Here is a 17,282-nt window from a genome sequence, read left to right as displayed (position 1 = left end):
TAATACTGAGATGAAGACTAGGCTATTACTGAAATATTAAGTTAAAACTATTAAAGTCTTTGCTGTCACACAAACTCGTCCTACCTTACTTTCCCGAGAAACAGGCAGTCGCAGTAATGAATCACTGCTTACATCTCCCATGAGGAAGCTTGTCAGGCTATCCAGGGAAAAACAAAGAAAGAAAGAAAGAGAGAGAAATAAAAAAACAGTCATTACACTGCTCTGTCACAGGCTTTACCATCAACATGTCATCTAGATTTTTTAAAAACCTTAGAAATAATCTCCTAGGAATTTACCCACATAAACCACACAGTTACTTGCAAATAGATGCTGCTTCTAAAGTAGCTATAAATACCTCCAAATATAGTAATAAAGCAAGAATGTAGCTTTTCCAAAGTTGTGATAATAGTTTATGTTAGTTAATACTTTACTTTGCATGTACCTATGGAATTACTGTGACATACTCTCAGTGAAATACTGAGGCCCAAATTTCTTTAAATGACAATCCTCTACTTACATATTTCCAAAGGTAAAGGCCAAGGTTTCAATAGAAGAAAACACTTCTCTGAAGAGATCATTTTTGTTCTCTTCATTTACTTCGGCGAAGTTCACAGCTATAGGGAGAGGTTGATTACAATAAATGAGGGAGAAAGTGAACCAGATTTATATAAGGTTATTGAATCCCTTAAAAATCCACTATTACGTCTAGAAGTATTAGAGGATTCAGAAACTGAAAAGCCTAATACACAAAATAAATATGCTGTTCACGTTTTTCATTAAAGACATCACACAGAAGAATCATCTTGCACAAACGTAGCTGCCATTCCCAACTGACTACTCCATGCATTACACAATTTGACATTTCTAGAAAATGACTCAATGTGAAATCAATCAATCTTGGAGGCCAAGAGTCTACCTTACACCAGCCTACTTATGACGAGTGCTCACGACAAGTGCTCTGTTCTATATTTTTTTGCTTATTGCTTTACTGCATTTTAAAAAAAACAGCTAAATGAATTGTGGCCCACTTAAGTGAACATGAAGCACATTTTCCACCATGAATTACCAATACCTGAAGTCATACATACATGTGACATAGCATAAACCTATACAAAGTACATCACATTAAAAACACCCAAAGCTTTAAAATGTTTCAATTCCTAACTATTTACAGCCATATTTCTTATAGGCTCTTGGGCTCTGAGGTCCACTTTAATAAACATATAGCTGTCTTTTGTTTATCATAGAGATATTCTAACATGTTGCATTTTGTTAAAGAAAAATATGAAACGTAACTGAAAGTTTTCTCATCAAAACTTCACCTGTGCACACCTTTGTTAAAAGCCCAGATACAATTTGTGAAGACAAAATCTGAGGGTGAATCCATAAGTTTTTAAGGTAACCCATTCTACTCAGATCCAGTGTAAGGGGCGACTGGCTGGCTGTGTCCCACCCTCCTGAAGAGCCCTGCCAGTAACTGGAAGGAGACCCAAGTGGAGCGGAAGCTGCCCTTCGTTGTAAAACAGAACTGTTCCTAAGCCTGGCTGTATGTGAGAATTACTGAGGGAGCTTTAAAGACAAAGTCTGGGTTCCACTACCAAAGATGAAGATTTCACAAGTCTGGTGAAACACAAGACATTTGTTCGAAAGCTCTCACGGGTGATTCTAAGGTGCAAGTAGAGTTGAGAATCCTGGAAAGTAAGGACTTCTAAGCCGGGATGAATTAAACCTCAAGCATGGAAACTTCACGAAATTATAACCAAGATTTTACATGTATAAGCCTGTGTAGAGATGAGGGGGCTGAGGCCCACACCTTTCATCCCTAAGTAATTTAAAAAATATTTTTGGATTTCTGCTCTGGCCAAGATGGAAAAACAGGCTTATACTTCCAAAATTACTGAAAAAAAAATCTGTACAAAATAAATGAAACAGTTTTTCATGACACTGCCAGGCAATAAAAAACAAGAATCCTAACAGACAAGAAATAGTCAAACTCTCTGTTTCAGCTTACTTCCTGATAACACACGAAGATTTCTGAGCAAAGGAAACTACCAGAGATAAAGAAGCTCCTTTTATAAGAATGGAGTCAATTCATCAAGAGAACATAACAATACTATACATTTATATACCTAATTAAAAACTTCAAAATGCATGAGGCAGGGAGTTCCCATCGTGGCTAAGTGGAAACGAACCTGACTAGCATCCATGAGGATGCAGGTTTGATCCCTGGCCTTGCTCAGTGGGTTAAGGATCTGGCGTTGCCGTGAGCTGTGGTGGGGGTCGCAGATGAGGCTGGGATCTGGCATTGCTGTGGCTGTGATGTAGGCCAGTAGCTGCAGCTCCAACTGGACCCTTAGCCTGGGAACCTTCATATGCCATGGACACGGCCCTAAAAAGACAAAAACAAAGCAAAAATGCATGAGGCAAAAACTAACAGAAATGCAATGAGAAACAGGCAAATGCATATTTATAGTCAGAGATTTCAAAAACCCTCTCTCAATAATTGACAGAACATGTAAACAGAAAATGAGTAAAGGACGTGAAAGACTTCAACACTGTTATCACTAGTCACCCTGACGAGATGGCCATTTAAAGAACACTCTACCCAAAGAGCAAAACTCATGTCTTTTCAAGCGTACACTGAATATTCACCAAGATGGACTGTATTGTGGGCCATAAAACAAGTCTTAACTGGTCTAAAAGGATTCAGGTCAAGCAAAATATGTTCTGTGCTGGAGTGAAATTAAATTAAGAGGTCTCTGGAAAAATCCCTCAAATATCAGGGTACTAACACATTTATAAAAAATAACCCATGGATCAAAGAAGAAAAAAGGAAATTACAAAGTATTTTGTAACACAATGAATATGAACACACAACACATCGATACTGGTGACGGTGGGGGCGAGTGGTGCAGAAGTGAGGGATCACCAAGGGCCACGCGTTCCCCGGATTGCGATGGCTTCTCCAGGGCGTGAAAGTCAAGATCCATCAAACTGTACCCTTCGCTTAATAAGCGCACTTCACCCCAAGTCACCTACACTGCAGGAATGCTGCTTGTAACACTGCACTGGAAAAGTAGACTTTAAATGTAACTTATAACCTAATCAGCAAAAAATGTAAAGCCTGCTCCTATTTCCCAACTTTAACCTGATAGATTTAAATTAAAAAAATACTTTATAAAACTTTGCAAAATTCTATAATTATTCTCTTTCCTATAAATATACTTTTTCAAAGCACCAAACGTAACTAGGACATTTAAAAGGTAATAACTGGGAGTTCCCGTCGTGGTGCAGTGGTTAACAAATCCGACTAGGAACCATGAGGTTGCGGGTTCGGTCCCTTCCCTTGCTCAGTGGGTTAACAATCCAGTGTTGCCGTGAGCTGTGGTGTAGGTCGCAGATGCGGCTGGGATCCCGCATTGCTGTGGCTCTGGTATAGGCCGGCGGCTATGGCTCCGATTCGACCCCTAGCCTGGGAACCTCCATATGCCGCGGGAGCGGCCCAAAAAATAGCAAAAAGACAAAAATAAATAAATAAATAAATAAAAGGTAACAACTGGAAGGAGTGAAAAGACCTCCTATCTTCGATCCTTCCCTTCATCCTGACCACCGTGAATGAAGGGACTGTCACCTGGTGAAAACGCCTGCTGCCACCCCTGCCTCCACGCAAAACAGCCCCGCATTTCTAAGATCCCCTCTCTTTTTTGCTCCTGTCCAGTGTTTCAAAGGAAAGTCTGGCTCCTTTCCAATAATAAGTCATCCCACTCGCCCCCCACTCTCTCTAGAACCCTGCACCACCACTCCTCTTCCCTCAGAGCGTCACTGTCTCCTACCTACTGCTATTTCTTCTTATGCTACTAATGACACACCCCAATCTTTCCTGTGGGGGAAAAAGTAATGTAACCGTATTTCTTCGTAAAGCTACCACCCAATCTAATTCAGCATTTCTCTACCGTCACGTCTCTATAGATAGGTAATGACTGAATTCGTCGCCAGGATCTGACTTTCATCCAGTTTAATGGTTAGCAGGGGTTGGAAAAACTTTTCTGTAAATGGCTAGATACTAAGTATTTAGACTTTTCAGGCCATACGATCTGTTGCAACTATTCAAGACGGTAAAAGGAGCCAAACATAAATGATTAAGAGTAGTTGTTTCAAATAAAACTCTAATTACAAAAACAGGCAGCAGGCCGGATTTGGCCCACGTGTAGCAGTTCGTGCGCCCCTGTTTAGAAGAGTGGGTTCCAAAGCCAGTCTGCCGGGGAGGCCAGAGCCCAACCCCTCTCTTACTAGGTTAGGGAACTCAACTGCTCTGGTTCCTTAGTTTCCTTATTCATACAATCAGGATGAGAAGAGGTATTTGGAGAACCACGGTGAAGACTGAATGAACTTAGAACAGAGCCTGTTACACAGAAAATGCTCATAATTGTTCATTCTTTTCGCCAAATACCACAAAAAGCATTGTCAACAATAACCTCCAACTGTGCTAGTTCAACCTGGAGGTCTCCTTCCTTCTCGGTTCTCGCTACACTTGTACTTCTGCCACTTGACACGTATGCAACCTTAGACAAATCTTTCTCTGTCCCAGCTGCCAATATGTAAAATGGGAGCTGATATAATAATAATCTGCCATAAAGATGAACGGGGAACCCACGGAGAGTTTGGCAGACAGTAAAGACATCGCCAACAATGTCAGCTACTATCACTGCAAATATTAACCACATTCTTCTATCCTAGGCATTCTGCTTGGAAGCAGTACCTTACAGTAGCTAGAGGAAGCAAGGCCTCCGAATTTCATGTGTGAGTTTAAATCTGACCCCGACCACCTCCTCTGTGGCTCTGTGGATACATCACCAAGCTCACAATTTCTCCAAGTGTAACGTGGCGTCTTACGGAGAGGAACAGCTGAGAAAACACACGCAAAGCACCTGGACAACAGTGCTGGAGACCGAATAAACGTGAGCACCCTCCAGCCCTCTCTCTATCTGGAGACAGCGTGTACTTCATCCAGGCGTTTCTGCTCCGTCTGCAGTTCTCATCCTGGCCGCCTTCTCTACACATGATCCCCACAGGACCTCAGCCACTTTCAATGCCTTCGAGGGAATGGATGCTTAGACGGCCTGTCCAGTGCTACCCTCTGCGCTCCAGACCAACGCTTCCGATGGTTGTTTGAAGTCCTCCTCCCTCTCCTCCCCGCCTTTGCCCACCAGCACTGCGCTCTCAACATGTCCCAAACTCAACTCGCACCTTCCCATCCACTCTGCCCCTCAAGCCAACTCCTTTTCATACATTCCTTAGGTCACTAGTTTTGCTTTCAAAATGCCTCTACATTTTTTTCCCCTTTCATTCCCACTGACACTGATTTAGTTCAAAGGCCACACTTTACTTCTTGTTTGGACTATTTAACAACCTGCCAATTGCCTCCACTCTTTCCCTTCTATTAGTCAATCTTCAGAAATCTCATCAAAATTTTGCCCAAGGTACAAACAATTGTCTCTCTTGGGTTCCCTATTAAGTCACAGCAATGCACACTAAGTCGCATGTAGTATCTCTTTAAGAAAACACATGAATAGCTTTCATGCATACGCCCTATTGGAATAGCAACTTTCAAATACTTTTACCACAAGCTTCAGCAAGAAATACTTACTACATTGTGACCAAGTATACGACACACAAGTATAGTTATCAGTTACATAACACCTATAAAGTTTCCGAAACATCCTTAAGTCTTATACAACGAGTGTTGCACTGATTTTTCTTTTCTATTCTTTCATATTTTAAAAATGCTGCCTACAATTCACTAACTTGATATCATAGATCAGAGGCCAAAATTTGAAAACAGCTGAATTAAAAGATATAATGAAAAAAAATTTTGCCGTTCGATGGGGAAAAAAGCCCCCAAAAGGTAAAAGATTTATAAAACAAAACTTCAAGTTGCTTCTGAGAAACAAAAAGACAATCTGAAGAAATGAAACGTGTATCATATTCTCAGATAGATAAGCTAAGTATATAAATTCTCCTTAATTTAACTTATACATTTAATCATAAATTACCTATAAATTAATTTATAAATTCATAAATTTACTCAAATCGCCCTCCAAATACCAACAGATGTTTTTCAGAACGAGACAAGCCACTTCGAACATCCTGATGGAACAGGCCATTTTCACACAAGGGACGTGAGCATCCAAGAGTGGACTGTGGTATCTCTGGACTTCAACTGCTGACAGGTGAGAGCTTTCAGAGGATGAGAAAAGAGCCATGAATTTGCCACAAGAACTGACCTATCCCAGGCTTCCTGGACAAGATGATGGAGTAGAAGGACCCTGAGCTCACCTCCTCTAACAAGCACACCACAATCACAACTAACTGCTGAGTGACTATCAATAAAAAAGACTGGAACCTACCAAAAATCTACATCCAAAGACATAAAGAGGAAACCACATCAAGACAAGAGGAGGGGAGTTTCTGTTGTGGCACAGTGGAAACGAATTCGACTAGGAACCACGAGGTTGCCGGTTCGATCCCCGGCCTTGCTCAATGGGTTAAGGATTCAGCATTGCCGTGAGCTGTGGTGTAGGTCGCAGATGCGGCTTGGATCTGGCATTGCTGTGGCTCTGGCATAGGCTGGCAGCTGTAGCTTCACTTGGACCCCTAGCCTGGGAACCTTCATATGCCATGGGTGCAGCCCTAGAAAAAGACAAAAGACCAAAAAAAAAAAAAAAAAAAAAGACAATAGAAGGGGCACACCTGTCATATACTCAAATCCTATATCCCCTGGGTGGGCAACCCCAAAATCTTGATGGAAGAATAAAATCCTGAACAGAAAGAGAAATGGAAAGGGGAGCTAACCCTACCAGATTCTAAAACTTACTACAAAACCACAATAAAGACAGTATGGTATTGGCACATGACTAAACAAATCAAGGAGACAGAATAAGGAAATAGACATAAAAATATGTGACAATTTAGAGTACATATGATAAAGAGGGCATCTCAAATCAATGGGGAAAATATAAATTATTCAATAAATGAGCTAGAAACACAGATACTGTAGAATGTATCAAAGACTAGTTTAATAATACTATAAAAACACTGGAAGAATAAACAATGGAGAATAATATAATTTCAGAGCAGGGAAGCTAAAAAGCATACACACAAAAAAGCATATAAGAGATTAAAATATAAATGCAAAATAAAGCAAAACACCATAAACAAATCAAAAGATAAAAAACCAACTAAAGAAAAGCTGCAACTTACATCAAAGATTAAGGGCTAATTTCACTTATACAGAGCTTCTACAAATCAATATTATAAAAAAGACCAAAAAAATATTAAGTTACATAAAAGGATGTACAAATTACTCTGCCACATATGGAAAGATACTCAACTATAGTCGAAATGAGGGAAATGCAAATCAAATCGACACTGAAATACCAGTTTTTACTATCAGATTGGAGAACAAAATTTGGTAACCAGCTCTGCTGTCAAAGGCACACATAGTCAGTTTTTCAGATCCGCTAACAGAACCTCCTATCAAGAGTGCTCAGCAATTTAAAAAATATAAATGCACATGTGCTCTGTTCCAGTAACTACATCCCTAGGAATTTACATAGCTATACTGAAGTGCTGGTTGTTAAAGAAAAAATATGGAGGAGTTCCCGTCGTGGCGCAGTGGTTAACGAATCCGACTAGGAACCATGAGGTTGCGGGTTCGGTCCCTGCCCTTGCTCAGTGGGTTAACGATCCGGCGTTGCCGTGAGCTGTGGTGTAGGTTGCAGACTCGGCTCGGATCCCGCGTTGCTGTGGCTCTGGCGTAGGCCGGTGGCTACAGCTCCGATTCAACCCCTAGCCTGGGAACCTCCATACGCCGCGGGAGCGGCCCAAGAAATAGCAACAACAACAACAACAACAACAACAAGACAAAAAGACAAAAAAAAAAAAAAAAAAAAAGAAAGAAAAAAAGAAAAAATATGGAAACCAAAGATCTATTAGTAATAAACTGGTTAAATTAATTATAGGAGCTCTGGTCATGGCTCAGTGGAAACGAATCTGACTAGTATTTCTGAGGACACAGGCTTGAACCCTGGCCTTGCTCAGTGGGTTAAGGATCAGGTGTTGCCCTGAGCTGTGGTGTAGGTCACAGGTGTGTCTTGGATCGGGCGTTGCTGTGGCTGTGGTGCAGGCCAGCGGCTACAGCTCTGATTCGACCCCTGGGCTGGGAACCTCCAAATGCTATGGGTGCGGCCCTAAAAAGACCAAAAGAAAATTAATTATAGTACACCAATACAATGGAGTACTATGCAGCTTTGAATAAACAAAACAAATAGCCACAAAAGAATAAGACGACCTTTTCTACAGAGATAACTAAGTACAATGAGCAAAGAGAACATGATGTATTTGTTTTTTTGTGTGTAATGCGTCTGTGGAAAAATAGATACACACACACACACACACACACACACACACACACACACACACACACACACACAAAACAGTAATAGTTGTTGCTTACCTAGGGAAAGGAATGGGTGACTAAGATCTGAGGTAGAATAATACTTTGTTGGTGAAAATTCTTTTTTGCCATTTGCACTATGAACCATGCGAATGAACTGCCTATTAAAAAATTAAGTTTCAAAACAGAAAGAAAACATGTTCTACAATTTTTGGTGCATAATTAAAGCTTTTTTTTCTTTTTTGTTTACTAAATTTTAAATACAGGGCAAAATACAGATCACGAAAAAGCTAAAAAACGGTCCTTTTAAGTTACAAAAAAGATTTATGAAAATACTTGTGATGAAAATACAAAGTACCCAATAAATTACTGAGTGCTAAGATGTCTTTATCTACTTCACAAATAAGCTGTATCTCTCTTAACCATATTGCAAATATTTTGTCAGACTGAACTTCCTGCTTGGAAATAAGAAGAGACACAGGAAATACAAATCACTATTAGAATGACTAGGGAAAGGCTAAGGATTCTTAAAGCTATTAAAAAGTAAATTCGATATTTAAAAAATAAAATGAGAGGAGTCAAAGATTCCAATTTTATTCCAATGTACTTACTATTATGTATAGGAAGTAGATGGAGTTCATGCAGTCAAAACTGTAGTAGCACAAACAAGATTATATCTCTTTGATTCTGAAGTCATTATTCCGTAAATGCGATTTTTTTAATAGTTTAGTATATTTGCAAAATGTATTTGACAGTTAAGATCTCCGAAGCAAGTCCGGTCATCATTGTTTTTTTTTTTTTTAATGAAATTAGGATGGTTAAGACAAAACAATCTCCACATTCCTAATCCTAACATACAATAGTTTTTAAATTTTCCTCTTTAATATAGAAATAAAGATGTACCTCTGTACGTTTTGTGAAAACATTAAAGCAGACAGCATATGTAAAACATTTAGATTATCGCAGAATAGACATTAAAACATGGTTTCAGCCTCCCCTCTGCCTCTCCACGGTTTGAAAACTAAACTACCATTACATGGAGTGGGATGGACTGGGAGTTTGGGGTTAGTAGATGCAAACTACTGCATTTGGAGTGGATAAGCGATGAGATCCTGCTGTGTAGCCCAGGGAACTATATCCAATCATCTGTGGTGGAACGTGAAGGAAGGTTTTATGGGAAAAAGGATGTATATACATCTAAAACCGGGTCACTCTGCTGTAGAGCAGTCATTGCCAGAACATGGTAAATCAACTATAATAAAAAAGCTTAAAAAAGAAACAAAGGAAAAAACCATCACATGAGAGAATTAAAGACAATGAAACAGAATAAGTTCCCCAACAACCAAGTAGTATTTTAAATTTCATACAACACAAAAGTAAAATGGTAACGGCAGTCCCAAGAGAAAAGGCAAATAAAAAAGCGGGAAATAATATTCAAAAGATTGCTTTACCTTAAAGAAAAAAAAAGATGTCTACGGCAGCTCAGAGGCCACTTTCCTCAAGTCTGTTTCTGCAGCGTGGACATGAGCCGCACACAGAACACTGCTTCCCCAGGACACCCGGACTGCACACAGCAGCGAGCGACAGCTCAGTCGACTGTGCGCGCTAGTCCCAAGCATGGAACTGCGACTATCTACAGACACAGATTTCCCTCTCTACGTGAAAAGACACATATAAACCAGCTACATAAAAACGAATTTTGTCACTAAGCGTGTTTAAAAGTCACGACAGACGCTCTCCATTTTTCCCACTTTGAAGCCACGCACCCCTGTCTCAGAGCTTGAATTAAAGGAAAAAGGAGAAGGCACAAGCACGGCAAATCTCCGTCCAAGAGCAGGGCAGGCGCTTCTCAAGGGTACGGACCGCATGCACTGACCATTGACGAGGCGGGCATCCTCTCTTCCGGCCTCTCCCCTGACGCGTGCTCGCCCTGCGTCCTCCAGTCTACACGGAGGGTGCTCATTACGCACGGGGTGCTCTTCGCACCCGGAAGCTCTCCTCCAGGCTCCCCAGAGCACAGCCCCAGCCCCCACGGCAGCCCAAGCGCCCAGCTGACCTTTGAGACTCAAGTCGGGTAACCCCTCTTCTCCAAGAAGCCTTTTCTTTCCTCACCTCATGGGCACCCACTTCTTATAGTTGAATGACTGGAATTCATGCTACCTATCGGGTTGGCATTTCACACCGACCACCCCTCTCAGGACCTGGCCCGTGAAGTTCCGTAACACCTTCTGCAGATCATCCCCCTGCGTCCTGGTGTCTCTCCAGGTCCCGCATCTTCGCTCTGTGCCCGGGAGCGCACACTCGGTCCCCTACCGCCCCTGCGCCCTCTCGAGCCCGTGCCATCCTCTCCCATGGCCACCCGGACGTCAACACTCAAGTCCACATCTTCAACTCCAAACTTCAACTCGGTCCCTGACCTTCAACCTGCCCTAAGTTTCACCAGGTCAACATCCCCCCCCTCTCCTCTAACGACCACACTCCGCCTCGCCCACAGCCTGTCGCCCTCACGCAGGCCATTACTTGCGACCTCTGCTAACTGACCTCGCCGCCACTCTCGTGCTTCTCAAATACTTCCCTCGCCCTCAGTCCTGACATAATGCAGCACAGAAGAAAGATTCCAACAATGTGGGGTGGCAAGTCATTTCATCGAAGGACAATATCCCAATTCCTAGTTCTTTTAGCACAGGTAGTATACATACACACATATACATATTTTTACACATACACACATACAGACACATGTATGATAAACTTATTTTATAATTTTAGTTTCATTTTTCTACATTTTAAAATACGGGCTCAATTCAGTCTTGTTTTTCTCCATCTGGTTCCTGCCTTTAAGTGGAGTCACTATAAATGGCCGTTTTCCAGCACCAATTGTCCTCAGATAACAAAGACTTTTTGTACATGAACAACTTAACTTCGAAAGAGCATACATTCTTTCAAAAAACTCAAAAATTTTAAACGTCAGTTGCTCAGTTTAATTCAGTTAATATTTTTATAGTGTTTCCTGCCAAATAAAGTTTTAATTTTAAAGAGAAAGAGGGTTTTAGGCGTGGCTGAGTGTGAATATTTAAATACCAAAGCATATGTAACTCCTGCTGATAAACAGTACAGAGCTGCCAGGAGAGATGGCTCTGTAGTCATTATGAACCAAACCTTATCACTTGAATCATTTTCGCCCACAGCAACTCACTGTTGGTATTTTCTTTCTTACCTTTCACTTTTGCAGTAAGCATTTCTGCAGCATTCTGAAGATCAACAGAATTAAGGTTCTGATGTTTATTCATTACAGACTTTAAAATACGAAGAAGTTCTTCCAGACGTATATGAATGACTTCTTTAAAACAGTCTTAAGGGAAAAAAAAAAAACACAAACTTATTTTAACTTGTTCGCAAGCTACGTCTCGGGAATCAAACTATGAAAGGCCATTTTGAAGCACATTTCAAGTAGAAGCAGTGGCTCCACAATTTTCACCTACTATATGGTCACTTTTACCATTGTAATTACATGCAATTTATTCAGCCTTCAAAAAGTCCATAATCATTTTAATTTATTAAGGATTTCAAAGGTACTCACAGATATGGTCAACTTAGCACTATCTTTTTTAGTTTCCTCAGCCTAAAACGGAGGCAACTTTCTAAGTTTTTCCTGTCTTACAGTTTTTACATATTTTTAATACATACAATAACAGAGGTAAAGCTCTACAATATCTGATATAGTAACTAGTACTAAATAGCACTTCCATGTTAAGTTTCCATGTAAGAGCAGACTCTGCATTAAGTTATTATCAGATACTGGAAACCAGGAACTCACAGACATATATACAAAGACTGTCATTTGATCTTTTTTTAAACGTGACATAATTTACACACAATAAAATGCATAGATCTTTATATGGTTCAATGAAATTTCGTACTTTTTAGAAAAACTGAATTAATTGCCAATGATGAAAAATTGGGGGATCATTACCAAAGCCCCAGATTTTGCCTAATCTTGGAAAAATCAAAACCTGGCTGTACCAGGCCCTCAGCCCCCTTGGCCACAAGCAGCTGAAACAGAACCACGCTACTCTCAGGTGTGTATCCTTTCCCACTCCCCACCTGTCTGCCCCTAGGCTGCTCCACCCATTCACAGCAGCGCTGGGCAAAGCTTCACAACCCCTGGAAATAAAGTGACCATATACTCTATTTTCCAAACCAAATAATCACCCCAGCACAACCCTCCAGGATTCCCGTCCCAGGAAAACCAGAAAGCAGAGTCACCCTAACCTTTAAATCCCTGAAGTGATCCTCGAAAGTCTGAAAAGACAACCACCTAGATACGCTATTCTGATGCAGTGCTCCTTTCTGTAACCTGACGCAGCATCCTGTTTAGCAACAGCACATTTCCTAAGTGCTTCCTGTGTGCTAGCACTGCTGAAAGCGCTCAGAGCATATCATCACATTTAACTTCCACATCAATTCTATTATTAGGTGGATAATTTAAAAAATCTCCATGGTACAGCTGAGAAAAATGAAGCACACCCAAGTTCACCCAGTCAGAATTTGAACCCAGGGAATATAATTCTAGACGCTAAGCTCTTAATGTTATACTGTCTACCTACTGAAACAGCTTAAGAAACAAAAACATTTTTTAAGAGCGTTATTTTAAAATTATGCAATTTGGAGACCCTGCTGTGGCTCAGCAGGTTACAAACCTGACTAGTATCCGTGAGAATGTGGGTTAGATCCCTGCCTTGCTCAGTGGGTAAAGGATCCTGTAGGCCAGCAGCTGCAGCTCTGATTTGACCCCTAGCCTGGGAGCTTCCATATGCCATGGGTATGGCCCTGAAAAGCAAATAAATAAATAAACAGAAGTATGCAATTTTTTCCAGAAATGTTGAAAGATAATCACTAGAAGGAAAACTATCCATAAGATTAAAAAAAAAACAAAAACAAAAAATTCTATCTATCAAATATTCCATTCATTAGCAGCATTTTTATCAAGAGAGATAAGCAGCGTAAGAGGAGCAGATAAAGTGAGGGCCGGGGGGAGCTGGCTATATGAGGGCAAAGAGGATTCCAGGAAGAGACAAAGAATAGTTCAGGCAGTGATGGAAGAAGAGAGAACAGAGTACCTTCAGGAAAAAATTCAATTTATCCATCCAAAAAACAGTAGAAAAAGAAACACAGACGATGAGGTGCAGGCTTAAGCAGCTCTGGAAATGAGTGGAATCTGTAAGATTAAAGGCAAAGGAAACGCACATAAGCTCTGTGCTCTAGTTGCGAAGTTTTCAGGGAGGGTTCAGGTCAACAACGGTTGCACTGCTGTACACATACACTGGGAGTGAACAACTGGGTAAATGGATGGTGGGAGCCAGGAATCTCACTGACGGAATGGAAATTTACAAACAAGCAGGGAAAGGAAGCTATAATGACCCATGGGCCGTGTGGGGGTAGATTAGAGCTGGTTACTTCAGGAAGAACGCATGTTTAGCTTAATAGACAGAGGTGGCCAGGAGTATTTACAGATGTGCGTGTGTCCACAGCTTGGTGCACAGACACGGATTTCTTTGCTCCGTCACCTGAGCGGGCCTAAAAGAAATGATCCCAGTAGCAACAAGCACACCTGGCACCATGATTCTGGTTTCTAATACCAGTCTCCAATAAAAGGAACCAGGGTCCCTTAGAGAAATGGCTGATTCCAGGACCGGGTCAGGAAATAGACAAGATGAGTTAGGAGCCTATCTTTTTATGCCAGAAAGTAAGAGCTTACAAACAAAGCCTTCACACTGAAGAGGGGGCATGCCAAGGGGGCGCAGCAAACAACTCAGGGAGCTCCCAACGGCCAAAGCGGGGAAGCTGTGAGCAACCAACAAAGCAGGACGAGCTTATAACTCAGAGTATAAAGTAATATTCATAAGTCCGCAGTGATAAAATTAAAGGACTGAATAAATTAATACTTGGAAAAGAGACAACTCTGTTTAAAGAGTTCCAGATAATGCAAACATCTTGTCCCCAAGGAAGCGAAGCATGAGCAGAGTGACTTCCTTCCAAAGAGAACAACGTGTAAAGGGACAGAAAGACTTCCCTGACAAACTTGACCACTACCCCTAAGACAGGTCCTCAAGGTCCCCACCAACAGGGATAAACCACGTTCACACGAAGTATTCCTGATGTGACGCAATAAAAACGGCACTTTACATCTGTTACCTCCCTTTCAATATCCCCAACCCCCGTCTAATCATCAGAAAAACATCGGGCAAATTCTAATCAAAATGCCTGCAAAATACCTGACCAGTACTCCTTAAAATGGTCAAGGTCATCAAAAATGAGGAAAGTCTGAGAAACTGCCATAACTAAGGAGAACACAAGGAGACATGACAATAAATGTAATACAACAGGATTCTGGAAGAGGAAAAGGACATAAGGAACAATTTATGGAAATCTGAATAAACGATGGGCTTTAATAATAAAGTATCATTATCATCGAATATTGGTTCACTAACTCTAAGAGATGTACCATACTAACGTAAGATGCTAATAAAAAGAGAAAACTGGATATAGAAGTACATGGGAACTCTGTTTACTATCTTCTCAAGGTTTCTGCAAATCTAAAACTGTTCTAAAAATAATCTATTTAAAAATGATAATGGGCAAGTACAATACAAATCGGCGAAAGATTTTATAAATTTAATTTACTATTGTACTTTTTCCCATAAACATATATTGCTTTTATAACAAAAAAAATTTTTTTTCTTAATTCCTAGGGGAAATGTAAGTATGTAATTTCAATAATTTTTTTTTTCTGTCTTTTTGCCTTTTCCAGGGACGTTTCCGTGGCATGCGGAGGTTCCCAGGCTAGGCATCTAATTGGAGCTACAGCTGCCAGCCTATGCCAGAGCCACAGCAATGCCAGACCAAGCCTTGTCTGCAACTTACACCACAGCTCACAGCAACACCGGATCCTTAACCCACTGAGCAAGGCCAGGGATGGAACTCGAAACCTCATGGTTCCTAGTAGGATTCGGTAACCACTGAGCCACGAGGGAACTCCAAGAATTATCTTAATTTTATGGCCACTATCTATTTTGTCTGTTTTATAATTGTGGCTATTACTTTGGTAGGTTAACTTAACTGAGGCAACACAGCTTAGTGGTTAGTGAAAAGCATAGTTTCTAGAACCTGAATTTGAATCCAACTCCATGGCTGATAAACCTTGGGCAAGTGACTTAACCTCTTTGTGCCTAATTTTTCTCATCTATAAAAAAGAAGTTACTAGCAGCAAGTTTATAGGGCTGTTGGACTAAATGAGTTAAAATACATAAAATCACTTGCAAGAGTGGCTGCAACACAGTAAACCCTCTATAAATGTCTGTAGCTATTTTTATTAGTTTATATAGAAGTAGAAATAGGTTAATAACATACGCTAGGCCTGAAATGGAATCTATTAGCTTTTTTCAATAAAAGAAACTTCTAGGATAATAACATAATTGATAGCTGAAAGAAATACCATAATTGTATTTTTTCACAGCTTTGCATTGCAAAGTATATTCTTTGCTATATATAAAATTAAATAAAGCTATTTTATGACAGTACTTCTGCCTACTCATCAAAACCAAGGTTGAATGATTATCCGGTATCATAAAGAGATGTACTGTACTCTTTCTTTAGCCTAACCTATGTTAGTCTTGAAGAGAAAGGAAAGCCATTTCCAGTCCCTACTCTGATGTTTCACAATAAAATTTAGAGATATTAATATACTTAGGGAATGCTTAGTAAAAATACCTTGTCTCATTTTGAGGTCTCAGAACAAAAGAGCTTGATTTTTGTACATCAGCAACAACCATCAATATTTAAAATTAGTACTGGATAATAAGCAAGAACTACAAAATACCAGTGGTTTAAATGTTTAAATAAACCAAGGTAATAAATTCTGGTCTTCTCAGATTCAAGGAACTTAACTGCAGAAATAAATATATTTCAAAATCATCATATGCATTTATTAACATACTTTAAAACTATTATATGTTTTAAAAACATACTATATTTTTCATGTTCTTAGTTTTCATTTCTAACACAGTAAATAATAACAGATACAGCCTACACAAACAAAAACTCGGCTCTTCAGTAACTATTAAAAGTGTAAGGGTCCTGAGTACCCTACTATAATTTTTCTTAAAAATCACTGCAGAACATTCCAATAACTGTCAGTATAAATGTTTTACCAATTTGAAATTCCTTTTTCCTTACAAGCAAGTTCTTACACATCAATACTGAAGTTGTTTCAAAGCAAAATAATGAAAAATAGTAACTGAGTTATTTAGTAAGAAACTTCAGAAGTACCACAAATTATAACTAATTCCAATTTTCTGTGATGAACATGTCTCTGAAGCCTATAAATAATCAGAAATGAACCAGAAAGCCAAACTTAGAAAGTGTTAATTACAAAGATTCACAAACATTCCCAAATATTTGAGAAGATGAGTGAACTACTGGCTTATCAGTATATTCTGATAACACTTCAGCTGGGACTTTACTCAAGCTCTTAATTGTTTTATAAGTGGTTAAAAAAAAAATGTTCCATTTTTACCAAATGTTCCTTTTCTTTACAGCAGAGCAAAGCTATTTCAAATTATTTTTATGAAGCAAGCCTCCTTGAACTGAAAATTTTATTCAAAAAGTTTTAAGTTTAGGCAGCTCCTTCACCAACACTAAATACCCCCACCCCACCAACAATAGCAGGAATGAGCAAAGCACAGGAGACAGAAATTGCTCTTCCCCACTACAGAAGAAAGGAAGTGGCTGACTGGGGTGGCAGAAAACAAGGGACTGAAGTCAAGAG

At 40.0% G+C, this 17,282-nt stretch overlaps 1 protein-coding gene across 5 annotated transcripts in view; it reads right to left on the bottom strand.

Moving 5' to 3' along the window:
• ARHGAP29 (Rho GTPase activating protein 29) overlaps positions 1-17,282 on the bottom strand; it is an 84,698-nt gene that overhangs the window by 41,058 nt on the left and 26,358 nt on the right. For all 5 annotated transcript variants that reach the window (XM_013997364.3, XM_085023913.1, XM_085023911.1 and 2 more), the window contains 3 exons: positions 11,673-11,807; positions 518-614; positions 85-157 (listed from right to left, as the gene is read on the bottom strand). In XM_013997364.3, the coding sequence (XP_013852818.2) occupies positions 85-157; positions 518-614; positions 11,673-11,807 (305 nt within the window). The remainder of the gene's footprint in view (positions 1-84; positions 158-517; positions 615-11,672; positions 11,808-17,282) is intronic.

This window comes from Sus scrofa, chromosome 4, assembly GCF_054392235.1.
Source record: "Sus scrofa isolate SSC_HxYL_T2T_F1_AM1 chromosome 4, Sscrofa_HxYL_maternal_Yorkshire_Landrace_v2.0, whole genome shotgun sequence".
Lineage (NCBI taxonomy): Eukaryota > Metazoa > Chordata > Mammalia > Artiodactyla > Suidae > Sus > Sus scrofa.
The sequence above is the reverse complement of the archived record's forward strand: the minus strand, read 5'-3'. Positions and strand labels throughout refer to the sequence as shown.